This window comes from Mobula birostris, chromosome 3 (genome assembly GCF_030028105.1).
Source record: "Mobula birostris isolate sMobBir1 chromosome 3, sMobBir1.hap1, whole genome shotgun sequence".
In the NCBI taxonomy this organism is placed as follows: Eukaryota; Metazoa; Chordata; class Chondrichthyes; order Myliobatiformes; family Myliobatidae; genus Mobula; species Mobula birostris.
In genome coordinates this window covers 4,025,423-4,044,834 of record NC_092372.1, presented here as the reverse complement: position 1 = coordinate 4,044,834, position 19,412 = coordinate 4,025,423, and the positions used below count along the sequence as shown (strand labels likewise).

The 19,412-nt window shown below is 45.0% G+C and overlaps 1 protein-coding gene across 1 annotated transcript in view; it reads left to right on the top strand.

The window, feature by feature from the left end:
• st8sia5 (ST8 alpha-N-acetyl-neuraminide alpha-2,8-sialyltransferase 5) overlaps window positions 1-12,941 on the top strand; it is an 85,723-nt gene extending 72,782 nt beyond the window's left edge. Inside the window, exons 6-7 of the mRNA XM_072252158.1 lie at window positions 668-760; window positions 7,193-12,941. Of these exons, the coding sequence (XP_072108259.1) occupies window positions 668-760; window positions 7,193-7,655 (556 nt within the window). The 3' untranslated portion in view covers window positions 7,656-12,941. The remainder of the gene's footprint in view (window positions 1-667; window positions 761-7,192) is intronic.
• The last annotated feature ends 6,471 nt before the right edge of the window (window positions 12,942-19,412 follow it).

Here is a 19,412-nt window from a genome sequence, read left to right as displayed (position 1 = left end):
TCCCTTTTGCCAATCACCTGTCCAGCTCTTGGCTCCATCCCTCCCCCTCCTGTCTTCTCCTATCGTTTTGGATCTCCCCCTCCCCCTCCAACTTTCAAATCCCTTACTCACTCTTCCTTCAGTTAGTCCTGACGAAGGGTCTCGGTCTGAAACGTCGACTGCACCTCTTCCTAGAGATGCTGCCTGGCCTGCTGCGTTCACCAGCAACTTTGATGTGTGTTGCTTGAATTTCCAGCATCTGCAGAATTCCTGTTGTTTGGAGAATTCTATGTTCATACCAAGGGGCTGGAGATTATAGTTGACCGATCTTTTCCATGGATGCTGCCCGACCTGCTGAGTTCCTCCAGCGTGTTTTGTGTGTTGATGTGGAGAGGATGTTTCCTGTCATGGGTGAGTCTGGGACCAGAGGGCACAGCGTCAGAATTCAAGGATGTTCCTCCAGAACAGAGATGATGAGGAATTTTCTTATCCAGAGGGTGGTGAATCTCTGGTATATTGAAGGCAGAGGATTTAAGGCTCTGGATTAGTCAGGGCATCAAAGATTATGGGGAGAAGGCAGAAGAATGAGGTTGAGAACGATAATAAATCAGGCATGTCTCAATAAGCTGAATGGCCAAAATCTGCTCCTGTGTCTGATGGTCTGTCTCCCTGTTGGCTTCTGCATCAGGTGTAACTTGCCACCGATCTCCGAGAAATACAGCACGGATGTTGGACTGAAGACGGATATTGTGACAATAAATCCAAGCATTGTGATGGAGAGGTGAGTTAGTTCACTGACTGTATCCCAGCGTGGCAGGTTCGTGTTCACATTCATTCAGAGTCACGTGATTCTACAAGCCTGCACCGAATCCTGTTTCACCTGCGGTATCCTGGGGAAGTGTACTGGAGTGGGGGTGGAATGGGAGTACAATCCCACATTGCTCCTGTACTGGGGTAGCCTGCGGAGGCCGAAGATGATGGATTAACTGTTGGGGACCTTTCACCATTTGTCTTAATGGACAGACAATCTGATGACAAGAGCGATGAGGAACGTTGGTTCTGAAAGAACGATCACTGATCCACTCTGGGAACACAGTCTGTGGCTGGATGAGTTCCATTCTCTCAATTGTTGCTGTTGTTGCAGGATGTAGGCGTGCTGGATGTGGGTTACTGATGTAGAGTGCATGTTCCAACTGTCTCACTGACTCAGGAAAGCAGACAGTGTAACTAAATCCCACCCATCCTAAAACCCGACACACCCCCAACATTCTCCCTTCTCCCCTCTCCCATCGGACAGTACAGTCATAAACACCCTCACCCAGACATTCCCCCCTCTCCCATCGGACAGTAAAGTCATAAGCACCCTCACCCAGACATTCCCCCCTCTTCCATCGGGCTGTATAGTCATAAACACCCTCACCCAGACAGTCTCCCCTCTCCCATTGGACGGTAAAGTCATAAACACCCTCACCCAGGCATTCTCCCCTTTCCCACCGGACAGTAAAGTCATAAACACCCTCACCCAGGCATTCTCCCCTCTCCCACCGGACAGTGCAGTCATAAACACCCTCACCCAGACATTCTCCCATCTCCCATCGGGCTGTATAGTCATAAACACCCTCACCCAGACATTCCCCCCTCTCCCATCGGGCTGTATAGTCATAAACACCCTCACTCAGACATTCTCCCCTCTCCCATCAGACAGTAAAGTCATAAACACCCTCACCCAGACATTCTCCCCTCTCCCATCGGGCTGTATAGTCATAAACACCCTCAGCCAGACATTCCCCCCTCTCCCATTGGGCAGTACAGTCATAAACACCCTCACCCAGACATTCTCCGCTCTCCCATCATGCTGTATAGTCATAAACACCCTCACCCAGACGTTCTCCCCTCTCCCATTGGGCTGTATAGTCATAAACACCCTCACCCAGACATTCTCCCCTCTCCCATCGGACAGTAAAGTCATAAACACCCTCACCCAGACATTCTCCCCTCTCCCATTGGACAGTACTGTCATAAACACCCTCACCCAGACATTCTCCCCTTCCCATCGGACAGTACTGTCATAAACACCCTCACCCAGACAATCTCCTCTCTCCCATTGGGCAGTACAGTCATAAACACCCTCACCCAGACATTCTCCCCTCTCCCATCGGAAATTGTTCCTAAGGATGAACCAGACTTGACATCATTTTCTGAAGTCAATGCAATAGAAAATTTTTGGGCAGAACTGAAAAAGCATGTGTGAGCAAGGAGGCCTACAAACCTGACTCAGTTACACCAGTTCCGTCTGGAGGAATGGAACAGAGTTCCAGGAACTTATCATTAGAAGCTTGTGGAAGGCCAGCCAACACGTTTGACCCAAGTTAAACAATTTAAAGGCGATGCTACCAAATACTAACAAAGTGTATGTAAACCTCTGACCCACTGGGAATGTGATGTGAGAAATAGAAGCTGAAATAGGTCATTCTCTCTACCATTATTCTGACACTCACATTCTTAAAATGAAGTAGTGATCCTAACTGACCTAAGACAGGGAATGTTTTCTAGGATTAAATGTCAGGAATTGTGAAAAACTGTGTTTAAATGTATTTGGCTAATGTGTATGTAAACTTCTGACTTCAACTGTATTTTCTTGGTGTTCCCTTCCTCTGCCAGGAATGAGGACTTCTGTTGGTGTTTCTGTAGCTCTGGGTTTTTACGGGATGAGGTTGCTAGCCCGATGACCAACCCTCCCCCTCTCACACCGGGCTTGGACTGTCCATGACTGAGTTATTGAATGGTTCCCTGGTATAATAAGGTGGACTCTTAACTTCATAATTGACCTCGTTATGATTTTGCACCTTATTAACCCCTGGGTGCTAGTGAGGGTAGAAACAGGATGATTTGGCAAATTATGATGTGGCAGACAAGCTGGTGCAGGGGGCAGGGCTTCAGATTCTTGCATCATTGGGATCTCTTCTGGGAGTGGTATGACCTGTTCAGAGGTGACATTCTGCACCTGAACCCAAGGGGGACCAATATTCTTGTGGGCAGGTTTGGTACAGATGTTGGGGAGTGGTTTAACTAATTTGGCAGGGGGGAGGGTGGGTTCCGGAGTGAAGGAGCCCAGGATAGGACAGATGGTAAAAAAGCAAAGATAGCATGCAATCATACTGGCAGGAAGGGCAGGCAGATAATGGGACATAATTGCAGCCAGCAGGGTGAGTATCAGTGCATTAGGGATGCAGAATCAAAAAGGGTAACAAATACAGAACTCAAAGTGTTATATAGTAGTAGTAGTCATAGTCATACTTTATTGATCCCGGGGGAAATTGGTTTTCGTTACAGTTGCACCATAAATAATAAATAGTAATAGAACCATAAATAGTTAAATAGTAACATGTAAATTTATGCCAGTAAATTATGAAATAAGTCCAGGACCAGCCCATCGGCTCAGGGTGTCTGACCCTCCAAGGGAGGAGTTGTAATGTTTGATGGCCACAGGCAGGAATGACTTCCTATGACGCTCTGTGCTGCATCTTGGAGGAATGAGTTTCTGGCTGAATGTACTCCTGTGCCCACCCAGTACATTATGTAGTGGATGGGAGACACTGACCAAGATGGCATGCAACTTAGACAGCATCCTCTTTTCAGACACCACCGTGAGAGAGTCCAGTTCCATCCCCACAACATCACTGTCCTTACAAATAAGTTTGTTGATCTTGTTGGTGTCTGCTACCCTCAGCCTGCTGCCCCAGCACACAACAGCAAACATGATCACACTGGCCACCACAGACTCGTAGAACATCCTCAGCATCGTCCGGCAGATGTTAAAGGACCTCAGTCTCCTCAGGAAATAGAGACGGCTCTGACCCTTCTTGTAGACAGCCTCAGTGTTCTTTGACCAGTCCAGTTTATTGTCAATTCATATCCCCAGGTATTTGTAATCCTCCACCATGTCCACACTGACCCCCTGGATGAAAACAGGGGTCACCGGTACCTTAGCTCTCCTCAGGTCTACCACCAGCTCCTTAGTCTTTTTCACATTAAGCTGCAGATAATTCTGCTCACACCATGTGACAAAGTTTCCTACAGTAGCCCTGTACTTGACCTCATCTTCCTTGCTGATACATCCAACTATGGCAGAGTCATATCTCAATGCATGGAGTATAAGAAATAAGGTGGATGATCTTGTTGCACTTTTACAGATTGTCAGGTATGATGTTGTGGTCATCACTGAATCGTGGCTGAAGGATGGTTGTCGCTGGGAGCTGAATGTCCAAGGTTACACATTGTATTGGAGGGATAGGAAGGTAGACAGAGGGGGAGGCGTGGCTCTGCTGGTAAAGAATGGCATCAAATCAGTAGAAGGAGGTGACATAGGATTGGAAGATGTTGAATCCTTGTGAGTTGAGTTAAGAAACTGCAAGGGTAAAAGGACCCTGATGGCAGTTATATACAGGCCTCCCAACAGTAGCTGGGAGGTGGACCACAGATTACAGCAGGAAATAGAAAGGCATGTTAAATGGGCAATGTTATGTATGTCATGGGAGATTTCAACATGCAAGTTCATTGGTAAGATCCGGTTGGAAATGGATCCCAAGAGAGTGAGTTTGTTGAATGCCTACAAGATGGCTTTTTAGAGCAGTTTGTTGTTGAGGTATACTGGATTGGCTGTTATGTAATGAACCAGAGGGGATGAGGGAGCTTAAGGTAAAAGAGCCCTTTGGAGCCAGTGATCACAGTATGATTGAGTTCAACTTGAAATTTGATAGAGAGAAAGTAAAGTCTGATGTAGCAGTATTTCAGTACAGTAAGGGAAATTACAGTGATATGAGAGAGGAGCTGGCCAAAGTAAATTGGAAGGAGCTGCTGGCGGGGATGACAGCAGAGCAGCAATGGTGTGAGATTCTGGAAAAATGAGGAAGGTGCAGGATAGATCTATTTCAAAAACGAAGAAACACCAAATGGCAAAATAGTACACTGTGGCTGATAAGGGAAGTCAAAGCTAATGTAAAAACAAAAGAGAGGGCACACAACAAAGCAAAAATTCGCAGGAAAATAGAGGACTGGGAAGCTTTTAAAACCCTACAGAGAGCAACTAAAAGAATCATTAGGAGTGAAAAGATGAAACAATATCAAAGTAGATAGTAAAACTTTACCAAGTACGCAAAAAATAAAAGAGAGATGAGAGTAGATATAGGACCGCGAGAAAGTGAGGCCAGAGAAATAATAATGGAGGACAAGGAAATGGTTGATGAAAATGAGTATTTTGCGTCAATCTTCACTGTGGAAGACACTAGCAGTGTGCCTGATGTCATAATGTGAGAGGGAAGGGAAGTGGGTGCAGTTACTATCACAAGGGAGAAGGTGCTCAAAAAGCTGAAAGACCTAAAGGTACATAGGTCACCCGGACCAGAGGAACTGCACCCTAGGGTTCTGAAAGGGGTAATGGTAGAGATTGTGAAGGCATTAGTGATTACCTTTCAAAAATCATTGGACTCTGGCATGGTGCCAGAGGACTGGAGAATTGCAAATGTCTTTAAGAAAGGTGGAAGGCAGCAGAAGGGGAGTAATAGACCAGTGGTTGGGAAGATGTTGGAGTCAATTGTTAAGGACAAGGTGATGGAGTACTTGGTGATACAGGAGAAGATAGGACAAAGTCAGCATGGTTTCCTTCAGGGAAATTCCTGCCTGATGAACCTGTTGGAATTATTTCGGGAGATCACACCTGGGATAGATAAAGGGGGTGCAGTGGATGTTGTATATTTGGACTTCCAGAAGCCCTTTGACAAGGTGCCACACATGAGGCTGTTAACCAAGTTAAGAGCCCATGGTAATACAGGAAATTTACTAGCATGGTTGGAGCATTGGCTGATTAGTTGAGGCAGCGAGTGGGAATAAAAGGATCCTTTTCTAGTTGGCTGCCAGTGAGTTGTGATATTTTGCAGAGGTCGATGTTGGGATCGTTTCTTTGTATGCTGTATATAAATGATTTATATGATGGAAAGGATGGCTTTGTTGCCAAATTTGCAGATGATACTAAGATTGGTAGAGGGGCAGGTAATGTTGAGGAAACAGGTAGGACAGACAGTTTAGGAGTATGGGCAAGAAAGTGGCAAATGAAATACAATATTGCAAAATGCATGGTTAGGCACTTTGGTATTAGAAATAAATGTGCAGATTATTTTCTAAATGGGGAGAAAATCCTAAAATCTGAGATGCAAAGGGACTCGGGAGTCCTTGTGCAGAACACCCTGAAGGTTAATTTGCAGGTTGAGTCGGTGGTGAGGAAGGCAAATGCAATGTTAGCATTCATTTCAAGAGGTTTAAAATACAAGAGCAGGGATGTGAAGCACTGGTGAGGTCTCATCTAGAGTATTTGTGAACAGTTTTGGGCTCCTCATCTTAGAAAAGATGTGCTGGCATTGGAGAGGGTCCAGAGGAGGTTCACAAGGATAATTCCAGGAATGAAAGGGTTATCATACGAGGAACGTTTGATGGCTCTGGGTCTGTACCTGCCTGAATTTAGAAGGATAAAGGGGGATCTCATTGAAACCTTTCAAATGTTGAAAGGCATTAACAGAGTAGATGTGGGAAGGATGTTTCCCATGGAGGGAGAGTCTAGGACAAGAGGGGCAGCCTCAGGATAGAGGGGTGTCCATTTAAAAACAGAGATGCAGAGAAATTTCTTTAGCCAAGGGGTGGTGAATTTGTGGAATTTGTTGCCACATGCAGCTGTGGAGGCCAGGTCGCTGGGTATATTTAAGGCAGAGATTGACAAGTTCTTGATGGAACACGGCGTCAAAGGTTACAGAGAGAAGGCTGGGGAGTGGGACTGAGGAGGGGATAAAGGATCAGCCATGATTGAATGGCAGAGCAGACTCGATGGACCAAATGGCCTAATTCTGCTCCTGTGTCTTATGGTCTTCTGGTCTACTTGCAGTGCACCTTCTCTGTAGCTGTTAGACTGTATTCCACACGGAGGACATACAGACTCCTTACAGGTGACATCAGAATTGAACGCTGAACTCTGACAATCTGAGCTGCCGTAGCGTCATGCTAACGGCTTCGCTACTGTGGCAACTTTTTCACTGTACATGTGACACTAATGAAGCAATTTACAGATTAATGACTTTGGGAAATGGAAAAGTAATAATGGGGACTAAAATTGAAAAAGAGAAATTTCCCTTATTGAGCTTTGTTGTGAAAATGTTTTTGCTTTTAGATTTCAAAAGCTGGAAAAGTGGAGGCGGCCATTTTACGAGGTCCTACAAGCCTATGAAAATGCATCTGTAGTCATGCCAGCTTTCTACAACACCCGCAACACGGACGTTTCATTCAGAGTCAAGTATGTTCTGGACGACTTTGAGTCACAGCAGTCCACGTTCTATTTCCATCCCCGCTACCTTGAGAATGTTTCCCGTTTCTGGATGAGATACGGGCTGAGAGCGAAGCGCCTCAGCAGTGGCCTTATGCTGGTCACTGCTGCAATGGAGTTGTGTGAAGAGGTCCACCTCTATGGCTTCTGGGCATTTCCCATGGACCCCTCTGGGTTTTACATCACCCACCATTACTATGACAATGTCAAACCTCGGCCAGGCTTCCATAAGATGACTTCTGAAATCTTCAACTTTCTGCACATGCACAGCAAGGGGATTCTACAGGTCCACACAGGGATTTGTAGCTGATGTTTGTTACTGTGGAGACAGACACACCTAGAAATTCTGATCAGATAGATAAATGCAATACACATTGAAATATTCATTGAAAGGGCCACCCTTTCATCTCAATGGGTAGATAAGTATGCAATAATTAGCCTAGTTATGCTATCACTGTGATAAGAAATACAAAGATGTCTTCAATAAAACTTTGACCTTTTAATAATCGTTGGTCAAAGGGTTAACATGAGGTTTTATGGGAAGTTGTCAGTGGTATTTCCAGCTGTTTGATTCTTTAACCAGTTCAATGTGGAACCTTCCGAGGTTCAGTCCTGGCAGCTGTTGATTTTCTGGTCATGACGATTTTTGTTTAAAGATGAGCTTTATTTGTAACATGTACATCAAAACAGACAGTGAAACACCATTTTTTTTGTCAAATCAAATCAGTGAAGATTGTGCCAGGGGCAGCCCACAAGTGTCGCCACGATTCTGGCACCAAAGTAGCATGCCCACGATTCACTACCCTGAACCCGTGCCGTGGTAGTGTCGCGGTCCGCACGCCGCCATTACGGCTCAGGGCGTTCTAGAGTTCAGAGTTCATTTCCAGCATCCTCTGTAACGAACACACACAAAACGAAGGGTCCTGTCGAAGGGTCTCAGCCCGAAACGTCGACTGTACCTCTTCCTGTAGATGCTGCCTGGCCTGCTGCGTTCACCAGCACTCTTTGCGTGTGTTGCTTGAATTTCCAGCATCTGCAGATTTCCTCGTGTTTGCATCCACTGTAAGGAGTTTGTACGTTGTCCCTGTGGATTTCCTCCAGCTCTCCAGTTTCCTCACACAGCCCAAAGGCAGTTAGATTGTCCCGTGATTAGGCTAAGGGTTGTTGGACAGCATGGCTCATTGGGAGGTGGGGTGGAGGGGTGGCATTACTGGTCAGGGATACTATTACAGCTACAGAAAGGGTGGGGAATGCTGCAGGATCCTCTTATGGGTGGAAATCGGGAACAGGAAGGGAGCAGTTACTCTATTGGGGTATTCTATAGGCCCCTTGGTAGCAGCAGAGATAATGAGGAGCAGATTGGGAGGCAGATTTTGGAAAGGTGCAAAAATAACAGGGTTGTTATCATGGGTGACTTTAACTTCCCTAATATTGATTGGCAATTGATTAGCTCCAATGGTTTAGACAGGGCAGAGTTTGTTAAGTGTGTCCGGGACGGATTCCTGTCACAGTATGTTAACAGGCCGACTAGGGGGAATGCCGTACTAGATCTAGTATTAGGTAACGAACCGGGTCAGGTCACAGATCTCTCAGTGGGTGAGCATCCGGGGGACAGTGACCACTGCTCCCTGGTCTTTAGCATTATCATGAAAAAGGATAGAATCAGAGAGGACAGGAAGATTTTTAATTGGGGAAGGGCAAATTATGAGGCTATAGGGCTAGAACTTGCAGTGTGAATTGGGATGATGTTTTTGCAGGGAAATGTACTATGGACATGTGGTCGATGTTTAGAGATCTCTCGCTGGATGTTAGGGATAAATTTGACCCGGTGAGGAAGATAAAGAATGGTAGGATGAAGGAACCATTGGTGACTAGTGAGGTGGAAAATCTAGTCAGGTGGAAGAAGGCAGCATACATGAGGTTTAGGAAGCAAGGATCAGACGGGTCTATTGAGGAATATAGGGTAGCACGAAAGGAGCTTAAGAAGGGGCTGAGCAGAGCAAGAAGGGGGCATGAGAAGGCCTTGGCGAGTAGGGTAAAGGAAAACCACAAGGCATTCTTCAATTATGTGAAGAACAAAAGGATGACAGGAATGAAGGTAGGACCGATTAGAGATAAAGGTGGGAAGATGTGCCTGGAGGCTGTGGAAGTGAGCAAGGTCCTCAATGAATCCTTCTCTGCAGTATTCACCAATGAGAGGGAACTTGATGACGGTGAGGACAATATGAGTGAGGTTGATGTTCTGGAGCATGTTGATATTAAGGGAGAGGAGGTGTTGGAGTTGTTAAAATACATTAGGGCAGATAAGTCCCCGGGGCCTGACGGAATATTCCCCAGGCTCCTCTACGAGGCGAGAGAAGAGATTGCTGAGCCTCTGGCTAGGATCTTTATGTCCTTGCTGTCCACGGGAATGGTACCGGAGGATTGGAGGGAGGCGAATGTTGTTCCCTTGTTCAAAAAAGGTAGTAGGGATAGTCCGGGTAATTATAGACCAGTGAGCCTTACGTCTGTGGTGAGAAAGCAGTTGGAAAAGATTCTTAGAGATAGGATGTATGGGCATTTAGAGAATCATGGTCTGATCAGGGACAGTCAGCATAGCTTTGTGAAGGGCAGATCATGCCTAACAAGCCTAATAGGGTTCTTTGAGGAGGTGACCAGGCATATAGATGAGGGTAGTGCAGTGGATGTGATCTACATGGATTTTAGTAAGGCATTTAACAAGGTTCTACGTGGTAGGCTTATTCAGAAAGTCAGAAGGCATGGGATCCAGGGAAGTTTGGCCAGGTGGATTCAGAATTGGCTTGCCTGCAGAAGGCAGAGGGTGGTGGTAGAGGGAGTACATTCAGATTGGAGGATTATGACTAGTGGTGCCCCACAAGGATCGGTTCTGGGACCTCTGCTTTTCGTGATTTTTATTAACGACCTGGATGTGGGGGTAGAAGGGTGGGTTGGCAAGTTTGCAGACAACACAAAGGTTGGTGGTGGTGTGGATAGTGTAGAGGATTGTTGAAGATTGCAGAGAAACATTGATAGGATGCAGAAGTGGGCTGAGAAGTGGCAGATGGAGTTCAACCCGGAGAAGTGTGAGGTGGTACACTTTGGAAGGACAAATTCCAAGGCAGAGTACAAAGTAAATGGCAGGATACTTGGTAGTGTGGAAGAGCAGAGGGATCTGGGGGTACATGTCCACAGATCCCTGAAAGTTGCCTCACAGGTAGAAAAGGTAGTTAAGAAAGCTTATGGAGTGTTAGCTTTCAAAAGTTGAGGGATAAGGTTTAAGAGTCGCGAGGTAATGATGCAGCTCTATAAAACTCTGGTTAGGCCACACTTGGAGTACTGTGTCCAGTTCTGGTCGCCTCACTATAGGAAGGATGTGAAAGCATTGGAAAGGGTACAGAGGAAATTTACCAGGATGCTGCCTGGTTTAGAGAGTATGCATTATGATTAGAGATTAAGGGAGCTAGGGTTTTACTCTTTGGAGAGAAGGAGGATGAGAGGAGACATGATAGAGGTATTAAGATATTAAGATATCTTAAGATATTAAGAGGAATAGATAGAGTGGATAGCCAGTGCCTCTTCCCCAGGGCACCACTGCTCAATACAAGAGGACATGGCTTTAAGATAAGGGGTGGGAAGTTCAAGGGGGATATTAGAGGAAGATTTTTTACTCAGAGAGTGGTTAGTGCGTGGAATGCACTGCCTGAGTCAGTGGTGGAGGCAGATACACTAGTGAAATTTAAGAAACTACTAGACAGGTATATGGAGGAATTTAAGATGGTGGGGTTATATGGGAGGCAGGGTTTAAGGGTCGGCACAATATTGTGGGCTGAAGGGCCTGTACTGTGCTGTACTATTCCATGTTCTATGTTCTATATTGGGCTGGAAGAACCTGTCCAGTGCTGTATGTACAAATATAACCCGTACGTCTTTGGAATGTGCAAGGAAACTGGAGCACCCGGAGGAAACCCGCACGGTCATCGAGAGAACGTACAAGTTTCTTTCAGGCAGTGTCAGGAATTGAACCTCAAACTTACAACTGGCTAAAGTGTTACACCAACCACTACATTGTTATGCCCCCCATGTTTATTAAACCCTGAGGTCAGTTTCTACTGGAGTGTAGAGAGTAACACTAACCCTAATGCCAGGCACTAACTCTCAATCCCCAAAGCCAAAGTGAATCAAATTTACTTTACAGAAGAGGACCAGTCTGCTCAGTCTGTCCACATTGGCCAGAAAGGCATTACTGTACCGTGCATTCTGGCTAACCGTGACACATCAGAACCTGTACATTTTGCTCGATTAAGCAGCTGTCTCAATTAGCCAAAGTTTCATGGAACTAGTTAAAAAGTTATAGAGTTCAAAGTAAAATGTATAATCAGAGTATATACATGTCACCACATACAATGCTGCGATTATTTTTCTGCAGGTATACATAGCAAATCTATAGACAAGTAACTGTAAACTGTAAGCAAATTGTGTGGCTAGGCTTAGCTCAAATACCATGCATAAATTTGCTGACGATACAACCATTGTAGGTAGAATCTCAGGTGGTGAGGAGAGGGTGTACAGGAGTGAGACATGCCAACTAGTGGAATGGTGCTGCAGCAACAACCTGGCACTCAACGTCTGTGAGATGAAAGAGCTGATTGTGGGCTTCAGGAAGGGTAAGACGAAGGAACACATACTAATCCTCATAGAGGGATCAGAAGTGGAGAGAGTGAGCAGTTTTAAATTCATGGGTGTCAAGATCTCTGAGGATCTAACCTGGTCACAACATATCGATGTAGTTATAAAGAAGGCAAGAGAGCGGCTATACTTCATTAGGATTTGAAGAGATTTGGTATACCAACAAATACACTGAAAAACTTCTATAGATGTACTGTGGAGAACATTCTGACAGGCTGCATCACTGTCTGGTATGGGGGGCTACTGCACAGGACAGAAAGGAGCTGCAGAGGGTTGTAAATCTAGTCAGCTCCATCTTGAGTACTACCCTACAAAGTACCCAGCACATCTTCAGGGAGTGGTGTCTCAGAAAGGCAGCGTTCATTATTAAGGACCTCCAGCACCCAGGACATGCCCTTTTCTCACTGTTACCATCAGGTAGGAGGTACAGAAGCCTGAAGGCACACACTCAGTGATTCAGGAACAGCTTCTTCCCTCTGCCATCCGATTCCTAAATGGACATTGAACCCTTGGACACTACCTCACTTTTTTAATATATATTATTTCTGTATTTGCATGATTTTTAATCTATTCAATATACGTATACTGTAATTGATTTACTTTTACTTTTTTCTTCTTCTATATTATGTATTGCATTGAACTGCTGCTGCTAAGTTAACAAATTTCACGACACGTGCCTGTTATAATAAACCTGATTCTGATTCAAATGCAGATATACATAAATAGCAATAAATAATGAGCATGAAACAATAATATAATAGAGTCCTTAAATGAGTGTAGTATTCCCTTTTGTTCAACAGGGGTAGTAACTGTTCTTGTACCTGATGTTGCGAGTCCTGAGATACCGATACCTTCTACCTGAGGGCACCAGTGAGAAAAGAGCATGGACTGTGTAGAGAGGATTTTTGATGATGGATGCTGCTATTCTACAGCAACGTTTCGTGTAGATGTGCTCAATGGTTGGGAGGGTTTTACCCATCAGTACTGAGCCAAGTCCACTATCTCCTGTAGGATCCTTCACTCAAGGGCATTGGTGTTCCCATACCAGGCCATAATGCAGCCAGTCAGCACACTTTCCAGCACAGATCTATAGAAGTCTGCCAAAGTTTTCAATGACACGCCAAATCTTTGCAGACTCCTGAGGAGGTAGAGGCACTGTTGTGCTTTCTTTGCAATTACATTTATATGGTGGGTCCAAGACAATGACACCCAGAAATTCAAAGTTACCCACTCTCTCCATTTCTGATCCTCTGATGATTACTGGCTCATTGACCTCTGGTTTCCCTCTCCTGAAATCTACTCTCAATTCCTTTGTCTTATTGACATTGAGTGACAGGTTGTTGTTATTACACCACTCAGACAAGTTTTCAGTTTCCCTCCTGCACGCTGATTCATCACCCCCTTTGATACAGTCCACAACAGAGTGCCATCAGCAAGCTTGTATAGGGCCTTGGAGCTGTACTTAGCCACTTAGGTGTAAAGCCAGTAGAGCAGGGAATAAGTACACAACCCTGCAGTGCTCTTGTACTGATGGAGATTGTGGAGGAGATGTTTTTGCCAATACGAACTGACTGGGGTCTGCAAGTGAGGAATTCCAGGTTCCAATTGCACAAGGGGGTATCGAGGCCCAGGTCTTGGAGTGCTTGAAACCACAGTGAGCAAAACGGTTCTGAATAACCTTGCCGCTTAGTTCTCACCAAATATCAGTGATATAAATCACTGCTTTTAGCACATACAATTGGTGCTATTCAAAAACAGTTTGCTCTAAGCATGGTGTAATGTCTAACGGACACACAAGTTCACACTGCTATGCTAGTTAGAAACTGTTCAGGAACAGTCTTCTGCCCCAATTAAGTGGAATCCTGGCTATTTTCTCCATTAGTTTTTATCCTTTAAGAGTTGTCCCAAATAAGTGGCTGCCCTAATTAACCGATGGCCCAATTAACCAGAATCTACTGTATTTTGGTTAATCAGCTCTTTAGACATAACCATGGATTTACGGCAATTCATACGTTTATACAGATATCAAATTTGCTTCCATTCTGCCTCCAGCAGATTTAAAGTATCGAGTTCCAGGTCCTCTCTGCTCATTCATGAGCATGGGCAGCACAACAGCGTTGCATTTAGTGCATTGCTTTACAGAGCCAATAATCACTGACTGAGGGTCAAGTCCCTCCGCTGTGTGTAAGGACAAGAGATTCTGCAGATGCTGGAAATCCAGAGCAGCACATACAAAATGCTGGAGGAACTCAGCAGATCAGGCAGCATCCATGGAAATGAATAAACATTCGATATATGAAGGGTGTCATCCTGAAACATTGACTGATTATTCTACCTGACCTGCTCAGCTTCACCGGCATTTTGTGCATGCTGCACTGTCTGTAAGGGGTCTGTACGTTCTCCAGGTGCCCCAGTTTCCTCCCACATTTCGAGGATGTGTGGGTTAGGGTTAATGAGTTGTGGGCATGTTCTGTTGGCTCTGGAAGCGTGGCAACACTTGCAGGCTGGCCAGCACAATCTCTGCAGGTTTGATTTGATGCCAACTGCACCCCTCACTGTATGTTTCGATGTGCCTGTGACAAGTAAAGCTAACCTTTAATAGTCATAGAAAATCATAGCACAGAAACAGGCCCTTCAGCCCATCTATTCCATGCCGACCCATTTAAATTGCCTACTCCCATTGATCTGCATAGCCCTCCTATCTGTGTACCTATCCAAACTTCTCTTAAACATTGAAATCAAAATCACCTGCACTACTTGTGCTGGCAGCTCGTTCCACACTCTCACCACCCTCTGAGGGCAGAAGCTTCCCGTCATGTTTCCCTTAAACGTTTCACCTTTCCTTTCATTTCATTTCATCTTTAAAGATAATCCTTTTCTCTTTAATTTCCTTCTCTGCTCCCTTCTAGTTCTCTGAACAACTGACTTAACTGTAGGTCCCGAGATTATTGAAACATTAGTAAGAATTCCTGGATATGCCCCCAAAATCTTTCATCCTATTCAAAGCCTGTAATTCTCCCTGTCATCTTCTTTTTATTAAGTGCAATCGTGAACAATAGCCAGATCAGAAATGCTGATCAGGTCAACTAGTTCCCAAAGAGAATGCTGACAGGCCAATCAGATGGTTCACTGCTGCTCAGAGAGCAGGCACAAGGGTCACTAGCCCCTGTACCCCAGAAACACACCCGAGCAGTGCGGTGGAGGTACGTGCTATGCATGACCTGATCTGAAAGCATCATTTTGACTCATAACAGATCGTGTTCACGGTGGAACAGTTTAGTTAAGGATGGGGTGATCAGCACAGATGGACAAATTATACCTCCACTACCTCGGTGATACCCAGTACCCCATAATGATGTAATGATTGATATCAGGGTCCAGAGGAGATTCACATGAATTATCCTGGGTTAACATATCAGGAGCACATGATGGCTCTGAGCCTGTACATGCTGGAGTTGAGAAGAATGAAGGTCACTAGGTTTATTTAAGGCAGAGATTGATAGGTTCTTGATTGGCAATGGCATCAAAGATTACGGGGAGAGGGCCAGGAAATGGGGCTGAGGAGGGGAAAATACAGATCAGCCATGATTGAAAGGTGGAGCAGACTCGATGGGCAAAATTGCCCAATTCTACTCCTGTGTATTACAGTCTTATGGTATCTGGCTCTACCACCAAGGCTAGCAGGAAAGAGCTTAAGAATGGAATTAGGAGATCCAGAAGGGCCCATGAGATGGCCTTGGTGAGCAGGATTAAGGAAAACCCCAAGGCATTCTACAAGTATGTGAAGAGCAAGAGGATGAGCCGTGTGAGAATAGGACCAATCAGGTGCAATAGTGGAAATGTGTGGATGGAGTTGTAGGAGGTAGCAGAGGGACTTAATGAATACTTTGCTTCAGTATTCACCAAGGAAAAAGACCTTGGGAATTGTGGGGATGACTTACAGTGGACTGAAATACTTGAGCATATAGACATTGAGAAAGAGGATGCGCTGGAATGTTTGAAACCCATTGTTCAATAGGTCACCGGACCAGATGAGATATATCCCAGATTACTGTGGAAAGTGAGGGAGGAGATTGCTGAACCTCTGGCAATGGTGTTTGCGTCATCAATAGGAATGGGGGAAGTACCAGAGGATTAGAGGGTTGCAAATGTTGTTCCCTTGTTCAAGAAAGGGAGTAGAGATAACAAAGGAAATTATAGACCAGTGAGTCTGACTTCAGTGGTGGGCAAGTTGTCGGAGAAGATCCTGAGAGGCAGGATTTATGAGCATTTGGAGAGACATAATCTGATAAGGGATAGTCAGCATGGCTCTGTCAAAGGAAGGTCGTGCCTTACGAACCTGATTGAATTCTTTGAGGATGTAACAAAACACATTGATGAAGGTAGATCAGTGGATGTAGTGTATATGGATTTCTGTAAGGCATTTGATAAGGTTCCCCATGTGAGGCTCATTCAGAAAGTAAGGAGGCATGGGACGCAAAGCGACCTTGCTTTGTGGATCCAGAATTGGCTTGCCCACAAAAGGCAAAGTGTGGTTGTAGATGGTTTGTATTCTGCATGGAGGTCGGTGACCAGTGGTGTTCCATAGGGATCTGTTCTGGGACCTGTCCTCTTTGTGATTTTTATAAATGACCTGGATAAGAAAGTAGTGTTGTTGAGAAGGCTTATGGTGTGTTGGCCTTTATCAACCGTGGGATTGAGTTCAAGAGCCGTGAAGTAATGTTACAGCTATACAAGACCTTGGTCAGACCCCACTTGGAGTACTGTAACACACATCAAAGTTGCTGGTGAACGCAGCAGGCCAAGCGGCATCTGTAGGAAGAGGTGCAGTCGACGTTTCAGGCTGAGACCCTTTGTCAGGACTTCCTGACGAAGGGTCTCAGCCTGAAACGTCGACTGCACCACTTCCTACAGATGCTGCTTGGCCTGCTGCGTTCACCAGCAACTTTGATGTGTGTTGCTTGAATTTCCAGCATCTGCAGAATTCCTGTTGTTTGGAGTACTGTGTTCAGTTCTGGTCACCTCACTACAGGAAGGATGTGGATTCTATCGAGAGAGTGCAGAGGAGATTTACAAGGATGTTGCCTGGATTGCAGAGCATGCTTTATGAGAATAGGTTGAGTGAACTTGGTCTTTTCTCCTAGGAGTGAAGGAGGATGAGAGGTGACTTGATAGGGGTGTATAAGTTGATGAGAGGCATTGATCGTGTATACAGCCAGAGCTTTTTCCAGGGCTGATATGGCTAACATAAGGGGGCCTAGTTTTAAGGTGCTTGGAAGTAGGTACAGTAGGAATGTCAGGGGTAAGTTTTTCACACAGAGTGTGGTGGGTGCATGGAATGCACTGCCAGCGAAAGTGGTAGAGGCGGATACAATAGACTCTTAGATAGGTACATGGAGCTTAGAAAAGTAGAGGGATACGCGCTAGGGGAATTCCAGGTTGTTTCTAGAGTAGGTTACATTGTTAGCACAACATTGTGGGCCGAAAGGCCTGTAATGTGCTGTAGATTTCTATGTTCTATTTATATGCCAGTGATATTAAACCTGATTCTGATTCAGACCCTGACTAATGAAGAACCTATCAACCTCTGCTTTAAATATACCAAATGACTTGGTCTCCACAGCTGTCTGTGCCAATGAATTTAACAGATTCACCACCCTCTGGTTAAAGAAATTTCTCCTCATCTCTGTTCTAAATAGACGCCCCTCTATTCTGAGGCTGTGTCCTCTAGCCCTAAAGACTTCTCTATCAGAAAAATCCTCTTCACATTTATTCTATCTTAACCTTGCAACATTTGATAAGTTTCAAGAAGATTGCCTCTCATTCACCACAGGTAAATCACTCAAAGGTGTTATTTTTAATGACTTAAAGAGTTTCAAATGCCCAACCTTAAAGTACATGTTCACGTGCTTGGTTAAGAACTCTTCTGTTGGAGACAAACACTTCTGAGGTGGTGCCCATGATGCACAGAAGTGGTTGGAGATTGCATCCACAGCAATATCTGTCCCTCAGCTGGGATAAGCCACAGCTTCTGCAACCATACGGTTAGAAATATTCAGCAGGTCAGACAGCATCTGCTGAAGGAGAAGACCGGTTAATCTTTCAGGAAGAAGACCTTCCAGACTCCGGCATCTGCGAGTTTGATTTCCAATGCAATCAGAAAGTTCTGCGCTCTGTCATTCTCCTGCAAAGCACAAACTTGTCTATAGTGTCTGTTAAAAGATGTAAAGATCTTTACTTTGTTCTTGTGTGGTGTTGACATTAATGTATGGTGTGAACTGTAAATAACTGATAATCACCGGTGATAAAAGATGTTAGTTGATGAAAGTTTTAGAGCTGGAGTGCAGGTTCACCATCACAATCCTTTTCTCAGATTAAATGTATAAACTGAAATGGGCCGTCAGCCAATTTATTGATAATAATCAGCTGCCCTGAAATGGGCAAACATTCAGTGATGATAATCTGCTGTCCTGAAATGGGCCAACAGTGAACTTGATGATAATCTGCTGTCCTGAAATGAGCCAACAGTGAACTTATTGATAATAATATGCTGTTCTAAAATGGACCATCTGTGTAATTATTGGTGACAATCAGCTGTCCTGTACTCCTACGCTTCAGGACAGATCCTCACTCTGTGTTTCCGTCTCCTCGTTTCCACCTTCCCCCAGAAGACCGGAAGACAGAGAGGCAGAATTAGGCCATTCAGCCCATCGAGTCAGCTCCACCATTTTATCATGACTGATCCCATATCCCATACACCTGCTTTCTCACCATATCCCTCGATGCTCTGACCAATCAGGAATCTTATCAACTTCTGCTTTAAGTATACCCTCGGACCTGGCCTCCACAGCTGTCTGTGGCAGAAAATTCCACAATTCACCACCCTCTGGCTAAAAAAAAATCCTCCTTTCTTCTGTTCTAAAAGGTCACCCCTCTAGTTTTGAGGCTGTGCCCTCTAGTTCTAGATACCCCCCCCGCCCAGAAGAAACATCCTCTCCACATCCAACTTATCTCGTCCTTCCAACATTCAGTAGGTTTCAATGAGATCACTATGCATTCTTCTAAATTCCAGTGAGTACAGGCCCAAAGCTGCCAAATGCTCCTCATATGTTAAGCCCTTCATTCCCAGAGTCAGCCTTGTGGACCTCTTCTGGACTCTCTCCAATGACAACACATCCTTGCTGACAGATGGGGTTGAAAACTGTTGACAATAGTCTAAGTGCGGCCTGACTAGTGTCTTATAAAGCTTCAACATTATTGCCTTGTTTTTATATTCTATTCCCTTTGAAATAAATGTCAACATTGCAGTTGCCTTCTTTACCACAAATTCAACCTCTGAATTCACATTCTGGGAGTCTTGCACCTCTGCCGTTTGAATTTT